The sequence below is a fragment of the Scyliorhinus torazame genome, chromosome 28 (assembly GCF_047496885.1).
Source record: "Scyliorhinus torazame isolate Kashiwa2021f chromosome 28, sScyTor2.1, whole genome shotgun sequence".
Lineage (NCBI taxonomy): Eukaryota > Metazoa > Chordata > Chondrichthyes > Carcharhiniformes > Scyliorhinidae > Scyliorhinus > Scyliorhinus torazame.
In genome coordinates, this window is record NC_092734.1 from 29,371,820 (window position 1) to 29,395,145 (window position 23,326).

Sequence of the window (23,326 nt, forward strand, 5' to 3'; positions counted from 1 at the left end):
TTCCACCCTATCCCCGTAACCCCTCCTAACCTTTTTTGGTCACTAAGGGCAATTGATCATGGCCAATCCACCTAACCTGCACGTCTTTGGACTGTGGGAGGAAACCGGAGCACCCGGAGGAAACTCACGCAGACACTGGGAGAACGTGCAGACTCCGCACAGACAGTGACCCAGCGGGGAATCGAACCTGGGACCCTGGCGCTGTGAGGCTACAGTGCTATCCACTTGTGCTACCGTGCTGCCCCAAGAGTCTATGCTCTTTACTTTGGATTTTCTTTACTTGGTAGATGCAGCTCCCATTAAATTGCGAAAGACTTCGATCAGTAATGATCGGTAATTAAAAAGGTGGATCAAAAATATTTGACAAATGCACGGGGAGATATAGTCAGTCCGGTGTTGAAATTTGGGAAACAGTGAGTTGGATTCAGAGACACGGGGCGGAATTTTCTGGTCTTTGGGATTATCTATTCCTGCCGAAAGCACCCCCCGCGGTGGGGGGTTTCCCGGCAGCGTTGGGTGGCTTAAAAGGGAAATCCAATTGATAAGCGGCGGGACGATAGAATCCCACCTCTAGCGAATGGTCCCCCCCACTGACAGAACCGCCTCCAACAACCAGGAGACAACATAGTTTCTCATGTCAATAATTTCCATTGCTTACAATATTAGTTTGAGCATCCAAACTATGCTGGAGTTACTGTGGCATTATGGTTGGAGCTGTAATTTTATTTCTTATTCTCCAGGTTTATAATTGGGCAGTTGTACTTTCCAAAGAACCCCAAGCAATTCCTCCCCTCCCCTCCCCAAAGTCAAACTCTTCAGCCACCTGTTCTGTTTGCAGAGTCCCTTTGGCCTGCCTGGTTTCTACAACTCGCAGAACCTGCTTTGAACAAGACCGGCAACATTTATTGACACCTCTCACAGGTTTGTTAGATCTGAGAGGATTCGCTTGTCCCAAAAGACATACACTTCTTCTGCTCTCTTCAGTTAATCGGGTATAGTCTTTTAATTTACCAGACCTTCCTCATTTCTTTTCGGGTTTTTTCATTCTCTGCTTCACCACGCCCCCCCCCCCCCCCCAACTTCCTTTCCTGAAAGCACTGACCCGCCCTGGCAGAGTCCCATGGGTATAAATGGCCTCCATCAAATCAACCAAACAAACAGCCCGCTCTTCCCTTTTCTTTGGTTCATTCATGGGCATCGCTGGCTTTGCCCAGCATTTGCTGCCCATCCCTAATTGCCCTCCAGCAGCTGATGGTGGTGGGCTACCTTCTTGAACCGCTGCCGTCCCCGAAGTGTAGGTACACCCACAGTGCTGTTAGGGAGGGCGCTCCAGGGAGTTATGGGACGGTTGCTAACAGGCCAACAGGTGGATAGGAATTTGGAAGCTGACGTCCTTTCTCTCTCTCGGAGGTAGATTTCCTGTTCCGGCCCGTCACGGGAATCGGCGTGGGCCGGGTGGAAAATTTGACGGACCGTTTAAAGGTCCGTTGACCTCGGATGGGAATTTCTGGTCTCGGGGCAGGCGGGCACGGAAAATCCCACCCTCTATTTCTAACCAGGCAGAACTCGAGTTAACTCATGGGAACACAGATACCTGAGGCCCAGAGGAAGGCCATTCGGCCCATTGTGGCTGTACCAGCTCTTCGTACGTAACCGTTTGGGTTACAGCACCTCAAAGGCAAGTATTTGTGAAATGTGATCAGGGTTCCCGCTTCTACCTCCTTTTCAATAGTCAGGTGGTGAGCTCCAGACGCCCACCACAAGCCCGGTGAAAAGATCTCACCTCAACATTCCTCCTTGTACCAATGAGATTGAACTCAAATCCTTGGTTATTGATCTCGCTGCCGAGGGATATCATAGTAAGAAGTCTTACGACACCAGGTTAAAGTCCAACAGGTGTATTTGGAATCACTAGCTTTCGGAGCGTAGCTCCTTCATCAAGTCAGTGCACCTAGCTTCACTCACCTGATGAAGGAGCTAGTCTCCGAAAGCTAGTGATTCCAAACAAACCTGTTGGACTTTAACCGGGTGTTGTAAGACTTCTTACTGTGCTCACCCCAGTCCAACACCGGCATCTCCACATCAAAGGATACCATAGATTCATAGAATTTACACTGCAGAAGGCCATTCGGCCCATTGAATCTGCACCGGCTCTTGGAAAGAGCACCCTACTTAAGCCCACACCTCCACCCTATCCCCGTAACCTAATAACCCCACCTAACCTTTTTGGACACTAAGGGGCAATTTAGCACGGCCAATCCACCTAGCCTGCACATCTTTGGACTGTGGGAGGAAACCGGAGCACCCGGAGGAAACCCACGCACACACTGGGAGGACGTGCAGACTCCGCGCACAGACAGTGACCCAAGTCGGGAATCGAACCTGGTGACCCTGGAGCTGTGAAGCAACTGTGTTAACCACTGTGAAACCGCGCTGCCTGTCCACTCTATTCAGGTCCGTGGTTAAAAGTAACATTTCCCTTCTCCTCCTCCCTGCTCTTGGCTCTGCATTGTAAACTAGAAGGCTGCACACTGGGTGGATGTCATTTTAGGCCCTCTGCCAATGAGAGCCACAGCTCGGGAAAACCTTCTGCCTGAGTGACTAGATTTAGTCCAGTGCTGGTTTTGTGCAGACCCACAATAGTTTGGGATTAAGCAGCTCTTCATAGGCCACTTGGCCAACTTCCTGCCATGAGTTATTTATTCAAATAGGTTTCCAGGCTCCCAACCAATCCAGAAACAGCCTTCGAAGGTTTCCCAAGAGAAAAGGCAGGCCCTCTCTCTCTCATTTTCATGATCGGCACAGACTGCATTTTGAAAAAAGAAACCAGTCTCCTTTGAAGCAGGTTTGTTTGGGCTATACAATGATTTAATGTCATATTTGGTCATGGGGGGTTGCAGGGAATATAATATTTAAGTACTTTGCGAAAACTGATAAAGCTAAATTACTTTTATTTTCTTTTAATTGCTTGCAACAGAAAACTCTTGACTGTGAACCATGGCAGCCAAAGGCGTGGTAAGTGAAGTCTGTAATTCATGTGTGTGTGTGTAGCAGAAATACTGGTGATAATTCCGATAGCAGAGCTGCTATGTGCGTTGGCCTTCTCCAGCATTTTGGAATCTGTGCAGAGAATTAGGGAATACTGCACCTAGCTTTCAGGAAAATGTTGTCAATACAAAACTAGTACCAGCATTTAGTCAAGAAGGGCTCATTGGTAATAAAGACTCATAAAGAGTTGATTGACTGACCTTAATGTGTGAGTAAACTTAAATGTTTGTGAGTAAGCTTGAATGTTTGCCAATTCTACAAGATGCTGCCAAGTAATTTATGGAAAACATTTTCAATGTAATTCGCATCCGGTTACTCCTCATGCAGGAGGGGTGTCTATGAAGGGCTGTGCTTATTGAGTGACTGCCCTTTTCTGATGGATATAAATCTCCGAAACTAGTTCAGTGGCGACTTCCCTAAAATGTATGGAGCTTTCTTTTTTGCCCTGAGGAACCCATTAGCTTAGACTCCCCGTCGTTCTTGGGGAATTGAAGCAAACACTTGACTCTCTGGTGGACCACCTGAGTTTCGGGTAGCATGGTGGTTAGCACAATTGCTTCACAGCTCCAGGGTCCCAGGTTCGATTCCAGGCTTGGGTCACTGTCTGTGCGGAGTCTGCACATCCTCCCCGTGTGTGCGTGGGTTTCCTCCGGGTGCTCCGGTTTCCTCCCACAGTCCAAAGATGTGCAGGTTAGGTGGATAAGCCATGCTAAATTGCCCTTAGTGTCCAAAATTGGCCTTATTGTTGGGTGGGGTTACTGGGTTATGGGGATAGGGTGGAGGTGTGGGCTTGGGTAGGGTGCTCTTTCCAAGGGCTGGTGCAGACTCGATGGGCCGAATGGCTGCCTTCTGCACTGTAAATTCTATAACTAGATGAGTTGTCAGTAGGCTGGGGTGACATTTTTGCTTATTTGGGAAAAGTGTGTAAACAACTTTTAAATTGGTTGCAATTGATTGCCAGTGAGCAGTTTGAATTAAATAGTTCTTCACCTAGGAATGAGAAATAAACTTGCATTTATATCATAGATACAACAGTCCGACAAGGACCAACCATAACAGCTACTATCTCTTAATCAGATAACACTTGCTAGTTGACTTGAGCTAGTTGACTTAAACTGCCACTAACTTGAACTTTTTTGAACTGTTACTATATATTTCGGCCTGACAGAACAACTCCATTCTGTGGCCTTCACGGGCAAGGCACAACATTTGTTGCTCTTCCCAGATTGCCATAGTCCCAGATGACCATAGGCTGCTTTCTTGAGGGGGTGCGTTGACTGATATGACTTTAACCTGAGGATCACCACCCCGTGGGCAAGGTTGAGAGGGCGTGGCCCTCAGTTTGGGGATTGATACAGGGCTATGGAAGATAGCAGTAGGGTTAGATTTATTAAAAAAAAAATGGGCAGCACAGTCACCGCTCCAGGGTCCCAGGTTCGATTCCAAATTGGGTCACTGTCTGTGTGGAGTCTGCACGTTCTCCCCATGTCTGCGTGGGTTTCCTCCGGGTGCTCCGGTTTCTTCCCACAGTCCAAAGATGTGGTGGATTGGTCATGCTAAATTGCCCTTGGTGTCCAAAATTGTTGGGTGGTGGTCTGGGGATAGGTTGGCAGTGTGGGCTTCAATGGGGTGTTTGTTCAAGGGGCTGATGCAGACTGGACTGGCCTAAAGCTTCTGCACTGTAAATGCTATGAATAACCTCTGCCGGTACGAGTGTCTTGCCTGACAACTGATGTTCCATAGTCACCTTTTACAGAGACTAGCTTTATAATTCCACTTTAATACTGGGATTTAAATTCCACCAGCTGCCATGGTGGGGTTTGAACTCCATCCCCAGGTCATTAGCCTGGGGCCCTGCTTTACTAATCCAGCGATCAGGCCACTGTCTTTCCCCCCCCCCCCCCCCCCTTTCCTGTACTATTTACCGCTCATCAAATTTCTGTTGCCACTCTTGTTTGTGCAGAGCTGGGAGTATTAAATATCTTTTTGTGGTAGTCCATCAAAATAAAATGCTGGTCACGATCTTGCTGCTATTTATATGATCCAGCAACATGCTAATTGGCTCTGACATTTATCAAGGAAGCAACACATCTCTCCATATATGCAGGACTGAAAGAAAATAACAAGAACTGACATAAAGTTGGGGGTGGGTAAAGGGGAAGAGAATGAGCGAGCCTGAAGAGTAATTATTGGCTATGAAGTAGTTTGGGATGAACTTGTGGGAAATAGTGCAGCTGGGAAAAGCCAGTGTTTGTTGTCCATTCCTTCTTGTGCTGGTGGGGAGCCATTTTCTTGGATGATTGATCCATGATTTATGGTGTAGATATATCCATCCACACGGCCACTTCCAAGCCTGGGTGGTGTGTATTTGGAGGAAACTTGTGGTTTGTTGTGTGTCTGCTACCCCTTTCCTTCTCGTGATGGGAGTGGTTGGATGGGAGCACTGATCCCAAGTGGGTTGCTTTATCTGATTGAGGTTGTCTCCTCGCTGTGTGTATTCCCCACGGTCTGGACTTATGCCTCCTGTGAATGGGGAGTCCTAGCCTCTTGACCCTGTAGCCACTTGTGAACCCACCCCTGTCAAGTATATTGGGCAGGGAATTTTAATCCTCCTGGCCAGGTGATGTGGTATGATCACTGTAGTATGAATGTTGTTTGCCATAATATTAGCCCCAAAGTGATTTTCATTTAGCTGGGTTGCAGTTGGCATTAAATGCTGCAATCATCAGGAACCAATGATGATCTTCCCACGGATGATCTTGTGATAGCCATTATTGGGCAGAAAGAGGCTGTTGTATTTGGTCCTTTTGTACTTCATGAATGAGTTCACCAAACACTGTCCAAACCAGAATCTTAGTCTCATGTGGTAAGGTGCAATTTGATACACGGCACTTCATCATGAAGTCTGCTAACTACTCCTCTGGAACTTACATGTGAATGGTCATGTGTTAGGTGCATGTCTTATTACCCCCTCAATCTTCTGAAGGTGGCCGGATGTGTCTCCCCTTGAGTCACGGGTCACATGACCTTGGTCTAGAGACCTCATGGTGTGTCTGTACAAATGCTGGTTGGAGGTCACACAACTATCCAACTATGATATAGCTCCTAGGCATATCACCACAGGCCATTCAGCCTGTCCAGTTCATACCTGCACTCACAAATCCAGTCCATCCCGTGTTCTTCCCACTCGCTTGCAGTTGACCAAGGGTGCTTGATTGATACCCCCATAATGTTAGACCAACAGAAATGTTCTCATTGATTTAGAAATTCAAGAGGTCATCATGGAGGAGGTGGGGAGGGGAGAGAGTTAACAAAACAATTGTTGACCCAAGCTTGTTCATACTTCTAGGCATACTTGGGATTAATGATGGTACTGATTGAGACAAGTGGCCAGGTAGGTTAGTGACGGATAGGGGGTTTGGTGAAGGCCATGGACCAGAGCTGGCGTTGGTGAGTGAGCAGGGAGACAGCAGCAGAGCTGGAAGTAGATGGTTAAGGAGCTGATGGGGTGTTTTCGATTTGACTGCCACATGCTTCCAAACCAGGGACCGACTTCTGCCATTTCAACCTCCTGGTGTGGTAGTGGAAGTAAGAACGAGTAAGACATTAACTGAAGGCTGGATTGGATGTAGTATTTGAATGGAAGCAAAAAAGATTTACCCTGTCTCCGTGCCAAAATGAGGTTGGCATTGTCCAACACTGTAGTACACTTAATGTTGGCACCTTGTTGCCATAAAGCAGCATGGACTCTGCGATCATAACGGCAGTAAATTGGGTTTAATGATGCAGGAATGCTTTGGCAGACAGTCGAGCCCGGGTCTTGTGATTCAGCAGGCCAGCCTACTCTGAATCACAAGGCAGTGAATCAGGGGGAAGTGCAGCTGCTCTTTCCTGGGTGTGGCAGGGACTACAATGGGGGAGTTTATAATCACAATGCTATCTTGATCCTGCTCCGATTTTGGTACTCCACCTCCATGTGACCGTTGATATGGATGGATTATTATTCCAAGGCAAACTCTGATCTCCTGATCTGTCTGTGTGTGTCTCTCTCTCTCTCTCTCTCTCTCTCTCATCTGCTGAATATTAAAGTCCTTGCTGCAGACCCTCTGCATCAAGTTGCTCACACTCTGCTTGTGTAGGGTGCTTGTGTCAACAGTGTCTCCAGCAGCTTCTGCATTTAACCCCATCCATCGATTGAAAGGGACCCAACAACAGGGTTGTCACTGTTCAGAACCACAGGACTGACACCCGCCCCTCCCACAAGTGCTGTGTAAACTGGGGTGATGGTAAACGGTGAGTGAGCAGCTGGCCACATGGAACTTTTCACTCCTGCTATGATGCATCATCTCTGCAGGGATGATGGGCGAGTAGGTTTACCCTGTATTTTAAAATTCCCCAGTTTTGTTTATAGTTATTGATGCGTTGGGTGTTCTGTATCCGTGGAACACATGCAGGTCACCAACACTTGAAATAGTGCAACACTATTTTATTGAATCACTAATTGTTTAACATACTCTGACTGTGGGTTAACACGACACTAGCTTTAACGAAAGACCCTGCCTTGTCCTAACCAGTCGATGCACTCAGCACATGGTGAATGTCTGTCTGTGCTGCAGGCTGTGAGCTCTGTCCTACTAGGAAGGTGCAGCTCGAATGAGAGGGAACTCTGATGCCCCCTGTCTTTATAGTGCGTGTGCTCTAACTGGTGATTGGCTGCGGTGTTGTGTTGAGTCCCACTGTGTCCATCAGTGTGTGTCTGCACCATGGTATACTGGTGTATATTATGACTGTTATTACATAATCTAACTTTGCCATGAGTGTTGCAAAATGTGGTCTTGCCAACCCTTGATGATTTAAAACTGACGATTGGGGATGGTCACTGGGCACCAAGAAAAAATACTGCCAATCTACACCAAGCACAATCTTCTCCCCACCCATTAAACAGGAGGCGTAGTTTTTTAATGAAGCATTAAAATATTCCAAACCTCTGCACCTAGTTGGACAAGAGCAGCAGACACTGGGGAACCCCACCACCTGGAGGTTCTCCTGCAAATCAATCACCACGCTAACTTGGAAATATATCTGCTGTTCCTTCGCTGTCGCTGGGAACATCCTGGGACTCCTCCCTAACAGCACAGTGGGTGCATCTACACCACTGGACCTGTGTCACTAAACTGCACACTTGACAGACAAATCTTATTCATGCATGCAAATTATCCCACCTGCCTATCTGAACAGGAAATGTTTGCAAGTACACAATACTATGGTAATGAGGCACGGCATGATCAATTGAACAAAGACTAGAGTTGGATACAACTGAGGCTTTATTGCTCGAAGATGTCTGGCCTCCCACAGCAGCTGGCGAAATGGCTGCTGAATGGAGGACATGCATATTTATACTCCGCCGACTGGGCGGAGCCAGCAGGCAGGGACTACCGGCGAACCTGTAGTACAGGTCCTACCGTACATCACCTAATACAGGTGTAACAGTGGTTTACCACAGGTAAACCTTTTTTGTTTTGTTAAACTCTTGGTTCAGCTTTGATCATGGTGTCTAACCCCGTGAAGGCTAGAGAATGACAAATTATGTATTTAAAAACAAAAAAAATTGCACGGGTAGTTTGCAGGAGCTAGTGTTCTTGGGTGAGTGGGACAGGGGAGGGATGAGGTTGGGAGGTAGTTTCATAAAGTGTTCAATATCATGACTCCTGCCATGGGTGGGGGGGGGGGGGGGGTCTTTGCTGGTGGAGAAACCTTTACCCTGGTTAGGATGAGTGCTAACATAGCATTCGAAAGAGTATTGGCAAAGAGAAATTTGGGAGTGAGGATGTGTGGTTGCTCTTCAGATGAGGGAGGTGGTATTGTCACTGGGCTTGTGCCCCCGAGTAATTCTCTGGGGACACTGGTTCACATCCCACCACAGCAGATGGTGACATTTCGATTCATAAGACTATGAAATTTATATTAAAAATAAATAAATCTGGTTCATCTGTTTTTAGGGAAGGAAATTGCTGTCTCCTACCTGCCCTCGCAATGCCCTAGCAAGCAACTGATGCCCACATCCGGGGGGGTGGGAATCCATGGACTGAATGATCTCCTTTGCTGTAACCAAAATGCTTACTTCACCATAATGCACGTTTTTAAGAATTTGGACCCCCAATTGCATACAAATGCTAAATATACTGATTTTAAAAAAAATTTGTGCCATCTCCTTTAACACACCAACCTCTCCGAATGCTGGTGCCTTTTAATAAGTAGTAAGGCCTCCCTCCCTATCTCTGTAAACACTCCCTCTGGGATCTCTGCTCCTCCCAATTCTTGTGCATCCCGGGTTTAACTCTTGCCATTGGTAGTTGTGCCTTCAGCTGCCTGACTAACACTCTGGAATTCTCTCATTAAACCTCCCACTTGTCTATCTTTGCTTGTCCAGATCCTAGGGTTTACAACATTAAAATAACTAAGGGCTATTGCCTGATTGCCGGCCTGCCTTTGCTCTGGGGTCCCATGTAAATGTTTCTTTTGTAAATTGATGAGATTTGGAATTACTGTAATGCAGGAAAAGCTGATTTAAAAACAAACTATGCCTCCTGTTTAATGGGTGGGGAGAAGATTTTGATTGGTGGTTTGGCAGTATTTCTTGGTGTGCAGCGCCCATCCCCAATTGTCCCTTTTTTTTTTTAAAAACCCATCTGAGTTTAAAAACCCTTTGATTCTTCACCCAAGTCATGACTCTGGAGCTTTTACTGAGTGCTAGAGTGGAGCCAGATGCTATTCTCTCTATACGTTAACTATTGGAGTCATTGGGCTGTTCAACACCACTTCTACAGATGTAAAAATGAAATGAAAATCGCTTATTGTCACAAGTCGGCCTCAAATCAAGTTACTGTGAAAAGCCCCTAGTCGCCACATTCCGGTGCCTGTTCGGGGAGGCTGGTACGGGAATTGAACTGTGCTGCTGGCCCGCCTTGGTCTGCTTTCAAAGCCAGTGATTTAGCCCTGTGCTCAACCAGCCCCTTAAGATATAGTGCCATAGAGAATATCCTATAGGGCTGCATCACAGCTTGGTATGGCAACTGCTCAGCCCAAGATTGCAAGAAACTACAGAGTGTGGTGAACTCAGCCCAGCAAGCTTGCCACCCTCACATTGGTTCTGTCTACACCTCCCGCTGTCTCAGGAAGGCAGACAGCATTTGGAGACCACGCACACCCAGACATGGGAACAGCTTCTTCCCCATAGCTACCAGACTCCTCAATGACTCCCCCTCGAACTGATCTGTTCCCTGTAAGAACACTATTCACGACGCCCTATGCTGCTCTTGCTCACGTATTTGCTTTGTTTGGCCCCTTGTTCTGCACTGTAACCAATCATGGTTTGTCGATGTACCATTTGGCAATGTTCTCTGTTGATGATTCTTTTTGTCTACTGTGTGCATTCCCATGGCTGCAGAAAAATACTTCTATCGGTACATGTGACAATAAATAAATCAAAGACAATAAAATATTCGATATCTAGTAATTCTCTTACAAATTTGGTTGAATCTGAGCCTCGTGCACCTGAGGGAAGCAGTAAATCACCGGGTGGTTTGGTGTTGGTCCTGGCTTGTATCCTTGCCTGAAGCATGTGTTGAATTGCAAATGACACATCTGAAATAATCCACTTTACTGTGCCCAGGGAAGGACGAGCGGTACAATCCACGACTTTCCAGATTTTGATGCTGACCAGGATGCGGAGACACTGCACAAGGCGATGAAAGGATTTGGTAAGGGGACCAGAAAAGCTTTGGTTATGTTGTCCGTTTTGCCATGCTTTGTATTTGCTCTCCGAGCTTCCTCCCACTTCACATCACCCTATTGGTATACCGTCTATTATCCCCAACAGCCCCATATAGACATCTATGCCATTTGCCTCAATCGTCCATCCCCACTACTTCCTGGGTGACAGTTTTTCTTCTAAATTGTCCTTGTATTTATGGTCACTAGATTTGGACAACCCCCACAGTGGAAACTCTGTCCAGATCTTCATGGGTCTTTTCAAATTTCAGAATGGCATGAGTTAAAGGGTGGGGCGGGGCCTTGCCCAAGAGTCTTGGTGCTCATACGTGAGCCCACGTAGTGATGGAGAATGTGTTAGTGAGCTGTTTTTTGGGAGATGCTGAAATCTATCTCTTCTGTCCATGTTTGTCCCTACTGGCATGAGAGTCACGGTCAGAAATTGGAAACCAAGCTGATTTCCCTTCAGCCCTCCCAAACTTCCCGAGTCCAAGAGGATTCTGACTATAACTGCAGCTCCTTGTTACCTTGGGATAAATTTGCCCGCGTTTCCTAATTAATCCTGGTTCCAGCTAATGCATTACTCGTAATGCTATTGTATTTTAAATTGGGAAGAGAGGTTTCTTTAACTGATATCTCTCCTCTATTCTCACCTTTGCTCTCCATGTCTGCAATAATGCTGGAAATTGATGTGATTATCTTTTGAGCTTCTGTTGGCTTTGCTAAAGGACTCCTTGTTCTTGTTAAACAAAATGACAATGGGGAAATAGAACACCACCTGTTGTCAACATCAAACGCTGGCCAGATGCAGTGTAAAAGCTTTTTAAAATTTCCTCCTGCTCCATACTTGGGGAACCACATCTCCTGTTAATGCGGACTCCTGCTCACGAATGACTTCATGTTGTGCGGTGTGTTGACGGTGTCCATGGCGCAGGATGGCAGATTTGTGGGTAGGTGTCAAATCACTCCTGGTACCATGAAGTGTTGGGTACTCTGATACACAGACGAACCAACACGGTTGTGAATGGTACAACGCAGTTTTATTTCTATGAACTATTAACATATTAAACTCTGGTATTCAGCACATGGTGAACCTCTGAGTGGCTGGCAATGAGGTATGTGCCCTGAGCCCCCTCCTGCTCGAGTGCCCAGGAAGTGTTGTGTTCCCTGCTTTGTACTGTGTATGTTCTTGTCCATGATTGGATGTCGTGTTTTGTGTTGATTGGTCTGTTGATCTGTCCATCATTGTGTGTATGTATGTGCTGTGATGTTCACCTGAATATCATGACCGTGCTGTGTGCAACTTTGCGCAATCGGTGTTTCCCAGCTCGCCTGACATCTGTGCCTCGGTCAATAACTTGAGGTGTTTTTCCTTCCATCAGGCCAACTAGTCTCTGCATGCTAACCCAAACTGTTCCACCAGTCATCACTGACTCGTGTGTGGGGGAAGAGGGGAAAAACAGATTGTGACAAACAAATGTTCCAATTTGGGACCTGCATTCTAATCTCCGAAGTTGGCTGGTCCCTCAAGATGGTTTGGAAATGTCTGTCTGGGGGGAAAACAATTCTCGGAGCAGCCTTAGCGAGTTGCTTTGTTTTTTTTTAAAAAGGAAAGTCGTCTTGGCGCTCGATCAAGGTTGACTGAAAATTTAATTGGCTGCCAAATTTAACGCTCTTTTCGAACCCTACAAATGATGCTGAGGCCCTGATGCAATTAGTAGGGTACAAGAAAATTCATAGGATGTTTTTAAGATTTGAGATATTTTAAACATTGAACTTGGGAGCAGTGGTATACAAGAATTTAAAATTGAGTATTTATTTTACTTTGTGTGTGTGTGTATATAGGGTTAATGGTGGTGGCATATAGTGATCCCAGTGTAGTGTAATTATCTGGAGACTTGGGTTCAAATCCAGGTGAAATTTGAATTTTATTTAAATAAATAAATCACCTCTAGCATGACAAGGCACAGTGGTTAGCACTGCTGCCTCACAACTCCAGGGACTCTGGTTCAATTCCCAGCCTTGGGTGTGACTGTCTGTGTGGAGTTTGTACTGTCTCCATGTCTGTCTCGGTTTCCTCCCCACAGTCCAAAGATGTGCAGTTTAGGTGGATTGGCCATGCTAAACTGCCCCTTAGTGTCTGAAAGGTTCGGTGGGGTTACAGGGATGGGGTGGAGGTATGGGCATTAGTGGGGTGCTCTTTGGAAGGGCTGGTGTACACTCGATGGGCTGAATGGCCTCCTTCTGCACTGTAAATTCTGTTCTATAATTCTACAATGATTACCATGAAAATCTGGCCTACGTGTGAATCCAGACCCACAGCAATGAAATGAAATGAAAATTGCTTATTGTCACAAGTAGGCTTCAAATGAAGTTACTGTGAAAAGCCCCTAGTCGCCACATTCTGGCACCTGTTCTGGGAGGCTGGTATGGGAATTGAACCATGCTGCTGGTCTGCTTTCAAAGCCAGCTCTTTAGCCCTGTGCTAAACCATGGCCTGGTTCAAGGACAAATTGGGGATGGGACAATAAATGTCAACCCTGCCAGTGACTCCCACATACAATGAATAACAATGTTGTAAGTGTTGAGTATCCCAATCGCCAGGCTCCGGGCAGGGAATGTCTCCGATTCTGGAATCTGTTTTTGGAATACCAAGCTGCAAAGACCCTTGGACACAGCCTGAGTCACCAGTCAGTGCTGGGGGGGGGGGGGATCAATTGGAAGGGTACGCATGTGTGTTCAGCCCACCGGAATGGGACAGGAGCTGCTTGGATTCCAGAGCGTTCAAAGTCTCTCAAAGGGATATTCAACACCTGTAAATAAGGGATGTTCAACATCTGTAACACAACTATCCCAGTGGACTCATCGCAATTGATGCTAAACATTGCAATCAGCCATCCTTCTCCTAGATTAAAGATATTTCACTCCTCCTGTACCCACCCCATCCTTGGCTTGTCATAGAATCCATCCCTACAGTGCAGAAGGAGGCCATTTGACAAATCAGAGCCTGCACGTGCCCTTTGAACGCACACTCTTATCCATGTCCACCTCACCCCATAGCCTAGCCTCCCCTGAACACTTGAGGGGTAATTTTTATCATGGCCAGTCCACCTAACAGGCACATCTTTGGATTATGGGAGGAAACTGGAGCACCCGGAGGAAACGCAGGGCGAGAACATACAAACTCCGCACACACTCAGAAAATGACCCAAGGCTGGAGTTGAACTGGGTCTCTGATGCTGAGGCAGCAGTGCTAAACGCTGCACCACGGTTTTGTGCTTTACTAGAGACCAGGTTTGCAAAATCCCGCATTGATATTTCCCTGTCGATATTAGCCTTTGCTGGTGTATTAATAAGGCCTTGATCGTTATTTACAGGAACTGATGAAGATATCATATTGGACATACTGGCACAGCGCAGTAACAACCAACGCCAGCAGATCCTTCGTGCCTACAAAACTGTAATTGGAAAGGCAAGTCTTGTCAAACTGCACTCCTTTTACCCCCCCCCCCCCCCCAAATGCTTTGTACATGAAGCCACCAAAATGGATTTGCCAACATAGGGAGTGCATATGCACTAAACCGTGGGAGTTTTTTTCCGCTCCGAATGGGTGCTTCACTTGGTCTGAGCACTCCTAGACTGGGCAAAGTTGAGGAATGGAGTAGAAGAGCGTGCAGCTATACATTGACGAGGGCAGGAGTGATGCCCCTGTATAGGTTCTGACTTGTGCTTTGGGATTGTCAATAACCATGCTCTCCAGGGCAGTCTCCCACTTTCCAACCATCGACTGGTGCTCATCGCTCATCAACCTGTATCTTGACTCCTGTACTCCCTGACCTACAGTGGTCCATCAATGTCTTTTAGTTCTGATTCCGCCATGGTCTTGTTACATCCTCCAACCCTGTCCTTGACTATATCCCTGGCAAAGCCAATTGGTGGTAATTGGCTTGCAAAAGATGCCTACTACTTTGGCCAGGCAATTGGTCACCTGACCTAATGCCTCTTCTATTTAAGACTTGCTTTGGGGCTCTTTAAACCACCATGGTAATGATGCAGTGAGCCATGAAGACTCCTCCTGGGCAGGTGAGGCACTAGAGGACAGTGTGCATTCATGGAAGCATACCACAGTATGTAGAGAGACCAGTGGGAAGAGATCTGAGCCAAAAACTTGATCCTAGTGTATACATTCGATGGATTGTAGGCACACATTTGCTTACCAAGGCGTACAATAAATCTGCTCTCTAAATTGTTAATCCTGGAGCTTCAGCTGAGCCGAGACTGGAGTAAATTTGCAAACTCTGTTGACTTTATTAAATAGTCTGCAAATGGACAATTGAAGCCCATTTGACCTGGAAGAATTTGATGAGGGAGTGACAGGTTAAATGGGAGTTGTTTAATTCTGAGTAAATAGATGGGCAAACGTGTATTGCAAGGCCATGGACTACAGTGCAACAGATTATCTTGAATGCAATGTGATTTTTCCATGACGTTCCAAAGGCACAAACTTGTTTGACTAGCTTGATCACAAATTCTTTTCTTTGCCTTTTTTAAATATTTAACATGAATTGTCGAAGGTGCCTTGCTTGTTACAACATTTAAACCACTTTAAATCCCTTTCTAACCGAGGGCGAAGAACATGCTTGCCCGTTTTGCTCGGTGCATTGTGGCTTTGCAATATCACATTGTTAACTTGCACTCTTGTTGCCCCCTAGGACCTGATTGACGATCTGAAGTCGGAGCTCTCGGGAAAGTTTGAGTCCTTGGTTGTTGCCCTCCTCCTACCTCCACATCGCTATGACGCCAAGGAATTGTACGATGCCTTGAAGGTAGCTGGGATTTTACTGGAAGCCTTCAAAGCACAGAAAATACTTGCCAACTATCCCTTCCAATCTCCATTCTGCAGAGTCTATTTGCACTCCTGAGACTCGCTCGTTCCTCCCTCAGGACCTCCTTGCCTCCCTCTGTCTTCCCTTTCTATCCACAGGCTTTTACCACCCGTTGGCGTCAACCCACTTCCTTGGCATTTTGCCCTGCTTTCTCTCCTTGTCTTCCTCTTGGATGGTACCTTGCATTGTGGAAAGATCGGAAGGGTTGGGATGTGGGTGTCACTAACTGGGGCAGCATGATTTGTTGTACAATGTTGTTTTTGTTCAAAGTCCTCCTATTGTCTTCACTGGAGAGGGAGCATGTCGATATTTTCCTTTTTTTATTTTGTATTAACGGAGATGCTGTGTGCTCTTGAGAAGCTGGTTGGTTGATGGGACATAGTGACACATGGGCAACTGCATTCTAGTGACGGGTGAAGTTGACTTCAGCCAAGCCAGTGCGAACTGGGCCAAGTGCCCTGAGGTAGGTGCAGAAAACTGGCTGTAAGAGAAACGGAAATTCCTGTATACACTTGCAACGCAGGCAGAATAAAACTTTCATCCCCATCCAGAAAGAAACTTGCCTGCCGAGTGTCCAAGCTATTCTGTCCTGTACCTTTTTGAAATCCAAGCTACTTGTGAATTTGGTGGGCGGTGTTTGTATCTGGCCATCTACCCCGTCAAAAATGCTCAGCCTGTTATACCAAACGAGGCCAGCAGATGGCGCAAAGATTCCACCTTGAGTGACAGAAATTTGACACACTGAATTCCCTCATTTAATTCAAACTAATTCCTAATTTGGCGAGGGTGAGAATTGATTTACACTGTTTTGTGCTGTGTATGTTTGAGGGAGATTCCAAACTCATTCAGCAGGAAGGGGGAGGACCTCTTATGTTCAGGCCCCAATGTGGGTTGGATGCATTGCTGCATAGCTTGATGATCCAGTCGCTTGAGGTAGTGCACTAATTGGGGTGCGTCAATTATAGAAGTAGCTCTTGGATATGACAGTTGAGTAAAATGAAGACCAGAGTTGTAACCAGGCTGCTTGACGCAGCGTTTTTCTGCCTGTTGTCCTTGGGGAAACGTTTTTAGCTGCCTGTGTACAACTAGGCAAATAATAGTAATCTTTAGTTGAATTCTCCGTGTACCTGAACAGGTGCCGGAATGTGGCAACTAGGGGATTTTCACAGTAACTTCATTGCAGTGTTAATGTATGCCTACTTGTGACAATAAAATTATTATTAATACTAATCTTTGTTGTCACAAGTAGGCATACATTAACACCAATGAAGTTACTGTGAAAAGCCCCTAGTCACCACATTCTGGCGCCTGTTCAGGTACACTGAGGGAGAATTCAACAGCGTCTTCCGGGACTTGTGGGAGGAAACCGGAGCAGCCGGAGGAAACCCACGCTGACACGTGGAGAACGTACAGACCGTGACCCAGCGGGGAATCGAACCCGGCTCCCTGGTGCTGTGAAGCAACAGTGCTAACCACTGTGCCAACGTGCTGCCCAGGCAGAGACTGACTTGTCAAAAGCAAATTCAATTTTTCCTTGTTTTGTTTTTTTTGACCGCATCCTCCATAACTGGAGCTGACTTTTTTTTTTTTTTTTTTTTTGCTGAGCTCCATTTCCGCAGCTGATATGGTCTCGCTAGATGGTGACCCTCTGGTGGTGATTGGCACCAGAAACTACAGAGTTGTGAACGCATCCCAGTCCACCACACAAACCTGCCTCCCATTCATAGGCTCTGTCTGCATCTCCTGCTGGAAAGCGGGCAGCATAATCAAAGACTCTTCCCACCCAGGTTATTCTCTCTTCCAACTTTCAGGCAGGAGGTACAGATGTCTGAGAGCATGCACCCTGCTGTTACCAGCCTCCTGAATAACCCTCTTGTGGACTGAACTGATCTTCTCGACTGAGCAGTACTACTGGATACACTCCCATTGCCTGTGCCCAATTTGTATTTCCTGTGTTTTTAAAAAAAAAAAAAAAAAAAAAATTGAGTACCCAATTCATTTTTTCCAATTATTTAAGGGGAATTTAGTGTGGCCAATCCACCTACCCTGCACACTTTTTTTGGGTTGTGGGGGCGAAACCCACGCAAACACTGGGAGAACTCCACACGGACAGTGACCTGGGACCGAACCTGCGACCTCCGGGCCATGAAGTAGCAATGCTAACCACTGTGCCACCGTGTTCCAGTGACCCAGAGCTGGGATTGAACCTGGGACCTCGGCGCTGATGTGTTTGAGTTGGGTTAAACACTGACTGCAACTGGGTGCAGTGAGACGAGAAACAGGCTTCCGACACAGGAGATGGTTCAACACTGTTTTATTGAACCTGCCGATTGCTGTACATCTGCTGTGGGTTGACACTCTATTAATCTAAACTGATAACCTCTCTGTCTTGACCAGACTAGCTTTCTGTCACATGGAGACGGTGCTCACTGCCCTGTGCACCCTGACTATCTCTGTAGCTGAATCCAGTGAGAAGAGGCAGAGTCTTGATGCCTCGTGTGTTTTATAGCGGTGGTGTCCCCTGCAGTGTCCTGTCTGGTGTTTGGTTGTTCTGTGTCCTGTGTGTTTATTGGTTATTCTGTGTGTCAGTCACTGCCTATCTATCTCATTATATACATGAGTGGATATTATGACAAGTGTCATGAGGCAGCAATGCTAGCCACTGTGTTGCCCCTCCTATGTTCTTTCATCTATAGATGGAACGATCGATCTGTCTGGACTGTATGCAGAACAATACTTTGCACTGTACCTCAATTAATCTAAATCCAGACCAGTCAACTCTCTCCCTCTGGGACTATGGCAACATTTACATTTGTGTAAAGAATCTACATCAGATAACCTTGGGCCAGTGAAATCCGCCTAAACTGGGGTGAAGACCCACTTGGGGACCGCGGTGTGTTTGATATGGTGAGTGGGGATGGATGGAGGAAGCTTGGGTGGAGCATGCACACCAGTGCTGACCTGGGCAAACGGCCATTTTGTCCCCCTCATTGGATCTGGGCCTGAATTGTACAACTTTGCACCAGGTATTTGTGACACCATCCTGCTCGGAGCTCATCCTTTCTTGGCCTTCACGCTCTCTCTTGCGCTCTCTCTCCCTCTCGCTACAGGGTGCTGGAACATCTGAGGATGTCCTGGTTGAAATTCTAGCATCTCGCAATAATGCAGAAATACAGCAAATTGTGGCAGCTTACAAAGAAGGTACTGTACCATTTAATTACAGAAATGAAATCGCTCACTATTGAAATCTGTGTTGCTGAAAATGATGCCTATATATGTGTGGGTTGAAGGAAAAACTGGTTCAGCAGGAGAGTGATTTAAGGTATGATGGTGAATATAAAATAAGAATTTTCAGGCTCATGTTCAAACTCATTTACACTTGTACAATTAAGTTCGTGGCAGGATTTCCTGCTTGATTCCCGTCATGAGGTAGTTGAGTGTGATATTCTATAATTTTCCCCCCCACCATAGCCAGTTAGTCAAGCCATGCATCAGCGCAGCGAGGGCATCATGGCACCATATTGCAGTATGAGACACCTGAAGGCTGTGAAAGGATAGATGTTAAATACCATGGGCTGGATCCTCTCCGCTGGCAGCGCACTCACGCCTGGGGATTTCCTGACAGTGTGGGGTGCCCACAGTGGGGAAACCCCATTGGCTGGATTGAGGATCCCAATGCTGGCAGGGGGGCACTGAAATCTGGTGCGGCAGATTGAAGAATCCTACCCAGTGATCTTCCTAGTTGAATAACAAGCCAGGCCTAGTCCAACTCCTCCTGTTGCTCATGGAGTAAAAATCCTTGTGTTATTGCCAGGGAAATCATTAATGGAAGGAATAACTAAATGATGACTCTTTTGGGTGTTAATTGTAGCATTAGTAGACTCTATCCAGCTAGCTTTTTTTATGGATGTTGCTGCTCTTTTTAAATTTTTTTTTATTTTCACTATTGGGGGCTGGTTTAGCACAGTGGGCTAAACAGCTGGCTTGCAATGCAGAAAAATGCCAGCAGCGTGGGTTCAAATCCCAGACCGGTCTCCCCGAACAGGCGCCGGAATGTGGCGACTAGGGGCTTTTCACAGTAACTTCATTGAAGACTACTTGTGACCAGCTGTTGTTGTTGTTATTATTATTACTTCATTCCTGAGAAGGCGAGTGACTTGCTTGGGAGAGCCCAAGGATCTTTCACAAATGGCTGGTTGGATTTGTGAAAGCTGTGATTTCAACATCTAACTGCTTCTGTCTGTCTGGTTTTGTCTCCAATTCCTAAAAACCATTGCAGGAGTTAATCACTGAACCTGGGAGTTTATTGGTTTCGCGCTTTTTTTTCTTCCCCACTTGTGTTTGTGTTCATGCTTTTTTTTTTTCTTCCGCCTCCCAAGAGTTGGATTTATTCATAACACAGACCATTTGGTCTCTGCTCTTGCTTGTGTTCCACCCTCCCACTCTACAATACACCATCCTGATATGGATGACCCTTCCTTTTATAGTTCGAATCCCTGCAGTTCAAAAGGAGGCTGTTCAGCCCATCGAATCTGCACCAAAGCTCTGAAAGAGCATCCTATCTCGGCCCACTCGCCTGCCCTATCCCCGTAAGCCCACCTTACCGTTGGACACCAAGGGGCAATTTAGCGCAGCCAATCCATCCAACCTGCACATCTTTGGACTGTGGGAGGAAACCCACGGAGAACGTGCAAACTCCACACACAGTCAAGCCCTGGTATCAGCTCCCAGTAAATACTCTTTTTTTTTTTTTTCTCTCCCCCCCCCCCCCCCCCCCCCCATTAATTATCGCACTCGCAATGGGTGGGTCTCCCCCATATGTACATGGAATCATTATTCTTTTATTGCACTTCTTTGTATGTTTTGATACACTACCAAGTGTAATATGTTACTCAAACCTCGGTTGCTGATGAGGTCTTCTGAATCTGAATCTCAATGAAGAAGACTCTAACTCGTCCAGTAGTAACAAAAGGTTTATTGAGTAACTATAACAATTACGTGAGTTCTTTACTTTTAACATTAATGCTAGTGATATGGTCAACAAAATCTAATTACAGTAACTAACTACACTAACCATCTGAGCTAATCTTATACTCCTGTCCTGGTCACAGTACACCCAAAAGTGAGAGTGAGGCCCAATGTGGTTGCCTTTTATACCCCTGTTGGTCCGGCCCTCTAGTGATCATGTGGTGCTACTGATTATACATTAACCCCTTATGTACATGCACGTAGCGATCACTAATTATTCTTTTGTTATGCTCCTGACGTAGCATATGATGCTTCCTTGATGTACACTCTGACAAAGGAAGGTTCAGACTTGGAGATAGCTTTAACACATTTATTAAACTATCAACAATTCTCCTACTTGGATTCGATGCTGTTGTTAATCCTGCTAGAGCTACTCCGACTGAACCAGTCTGCTACAATCCACATGGTGGGAGTGATGTTCAATCAACCCTGTGTCTGTGTTCAGTCTCCACTGGAAAGAGGAAGATCATGTGTGCAGTGTCCTTGTATATGGGTTGGTGTAATGCCTTCCTGTGGTAGTGTCACCTATGTGTATCATGAATGCCCATTTGTCATGTCCTATCTTACTGACCTATTGGTTGACTGTCTGTGTCATGTCTCTGGTGGTCCCTCTAGTGTCTAGCTAGGTGTCGTGTATGTACATTAACACTTTTGTGTACTTGGTGATGTATATCAGCACAATTATAATGTTCTGGACCTCCATTTTCTGTTCTGTGATCTTTCTAGACTTTGATTCCAATTTGGAAGAAGATATTGACTCTGACACATCCAGCTACTTTCAACGAGTTCTCATTTCCCTTGTTCAGGTAAATATTTTGTGTCATACTTTAGAAGAAATTTGTCTATTTAAAAACCAACCTTGACTGCTTTTTTGTTCAGTTTGCTTTTACTCCTGTACTTATTACTAAAACATCTTCTACATCCTCTAGCCCCACTTGAGAACTTGTTGGACAAGCTGTAAATCCTGTTTTTTTTTTTTTTACACGAGTGGGATCTGGAAGATTCCAGTTCTGACTTTGCGTGTTGCCTTTTTATCCCCGAAACCACTCGAGTGTTTGTGCAGCACTTTAACATCCCATGATGCTTTGCAAATATGACACCAGAGCTGCTTTAAGGAGGTTCGTTACGGCAGGCCAATCATTGACCACTTGGTAAAGCGGTAAATATATTAAAGAAATGACTTAGTTGAGTTCCAGGGATTGAGGCCTAGTTGGCTGACTGACACCAATGGTGGGATGTTGATGAGCATATGGGCAGAATTTAAGGACCTATACAATCCCTTTTTAGGTATCAGAAAATATCAATATGCCACTAATTGAATATTTCCTCTTCAAATTCTCCATACTTGGGGTTTCTCCCAAGCACCCCAGAGATTTGTCACCTTCAGTTTCTACAGCTTGGCCGGGGGTTGGATTTTAGTTGGCCAGGCTGGACTCTAAATGCCGTTTTATAAATTCGATCCTAAATTCTGGGAACAATTTTCTGCCTTTACACTTTTTTTTTTTTTTTTTTTTTCTTCCCCCCCCCCCCCCCCCCCCCCCCAAGGCCTGATGGAACTCTACGATCCTGTGCAAAGCCGCCTCCATGGTGCCTGGGACCATGGGGAGGAGCTCGGCTCGTGCTTCTGCTGGCCAAACAGGACTCGTTTCCATGGCTTTGCATCCAGAACTAGGCGATCCCTTTTTCCGTTCCTGCAGGGTTGGAATTCCTATGCATTGTGTTGCGAATATTCCTGGCCAGGCAGAAATGAAAGATCTCCAACCTCCTTGTGGAACTCCCCCTCCCAAGAATGTACATTATGTGAAGTGATGACTAACACTCTGTAACTTTACCCAATTATTTATTTTTCCCAATTAAGGGGCAATTTAGCGTGGCCAATCCACCTACCCTGCACATGTTTGTGGGGGTGAGACCCACACAGACACTGAGAGAATGCTCACATGGACAGTGGCTTGGGATCGTACCAGGGTCCTCAGTGCCGTGAGGCAGCAGTGCTAACCACCGTGCTGCCCTCTTAATGCTTCATAACATGTTTGGGCGTAACCATTTTTTTTTTTTTTCATGTATTAATTCATTCTATGCAATACCATTGGGCCAGTGGTACTGATCTCATCAGGGATCGGATGCAGCCTGAGTCGGGGGCCAATATTGTATACCTTGGGGGCATCAACTCCCCAGGGGATTGGGGATGGGGGTGGAGCCCCTCCCCCCTCACTAATTGCATGGAACCTCACTAATTGGGTGCAAACCCCTATCTGGGGAGCAGGTTGGGGTGGGTGACCATGCAGGGTGAGGAGCCTTTGGCTGTCACAGTTGCCCACTCTGGTTTCCGCCACATACTTTGTTTTCCCTACCGTCATGACCAAGTATCCCATAATGAAAAGGCACAGTAAGTGTAAATACTAAACACTATCTTGCAGTAAAATATTTTAAGCTTTTCTATAATCCCTATGGAATATTTCTAGTGTTAAAATCTATCCAATCTTATTCAGTGATGATCTATGAACTTGCTCCATTTCAATCTTGTGGCCTGGTTTTGGGGGGGCGACACTGCATTAGGGCTGGTTGGTTCTGAACTGCCCTTTGTATTTTAT

At 46.1% G+C, this 23,326-nt stretch overlaps 1 protein-coding gene across 1 annotated transcript in view; it reads left to right on the top strand.

Moving 5' to 3' along the window:
* Nucleotides 1–2,702: 2,702 nt before the first annotated feature.
* LOC140403635 (annexin A5-like) overlaps nucleotides 2,703–23,326 on the top strand; it is a 29,696-nt gene continuing 9,072 nt past the window's right edge. Inside the window, exons 1-7 of the mRNA XM_072491779.1 lie at nucleotides 2,703–2,845; nucleotides 2,978–3,015; nucleotides 10,721–10,808; nucleotides 14,196–14,290; nucleotides 15,531–15,644; nucleotides 18,815–18,905; nucleotides 21,459–21,538. Coding sequence (XP_072347880.1) covers nucleotides 2,998–3,015; nucleotides 10,721–10,808; nucleotides 14,196–14,290; nucleotides 15,531–15,644; nucleotides 18,815–18,905; nucleotides 21,459–21,538 — 486 coding nt within the window. The 5' untranslated portion in view covers nucleotides 2,703–2,845; nucleotides 2,978–2,997. The remainder of the gene's footprint in view (nucleotides 2,846–2,977; nucleotides 3,016–10,720; nucleotides 10,809–14,195; nucleotides 14,291–15,530; nucleotides 15,645–18,814; nucleotides 18,906–21,458; nucleotides 21,539–23,326) is intronic.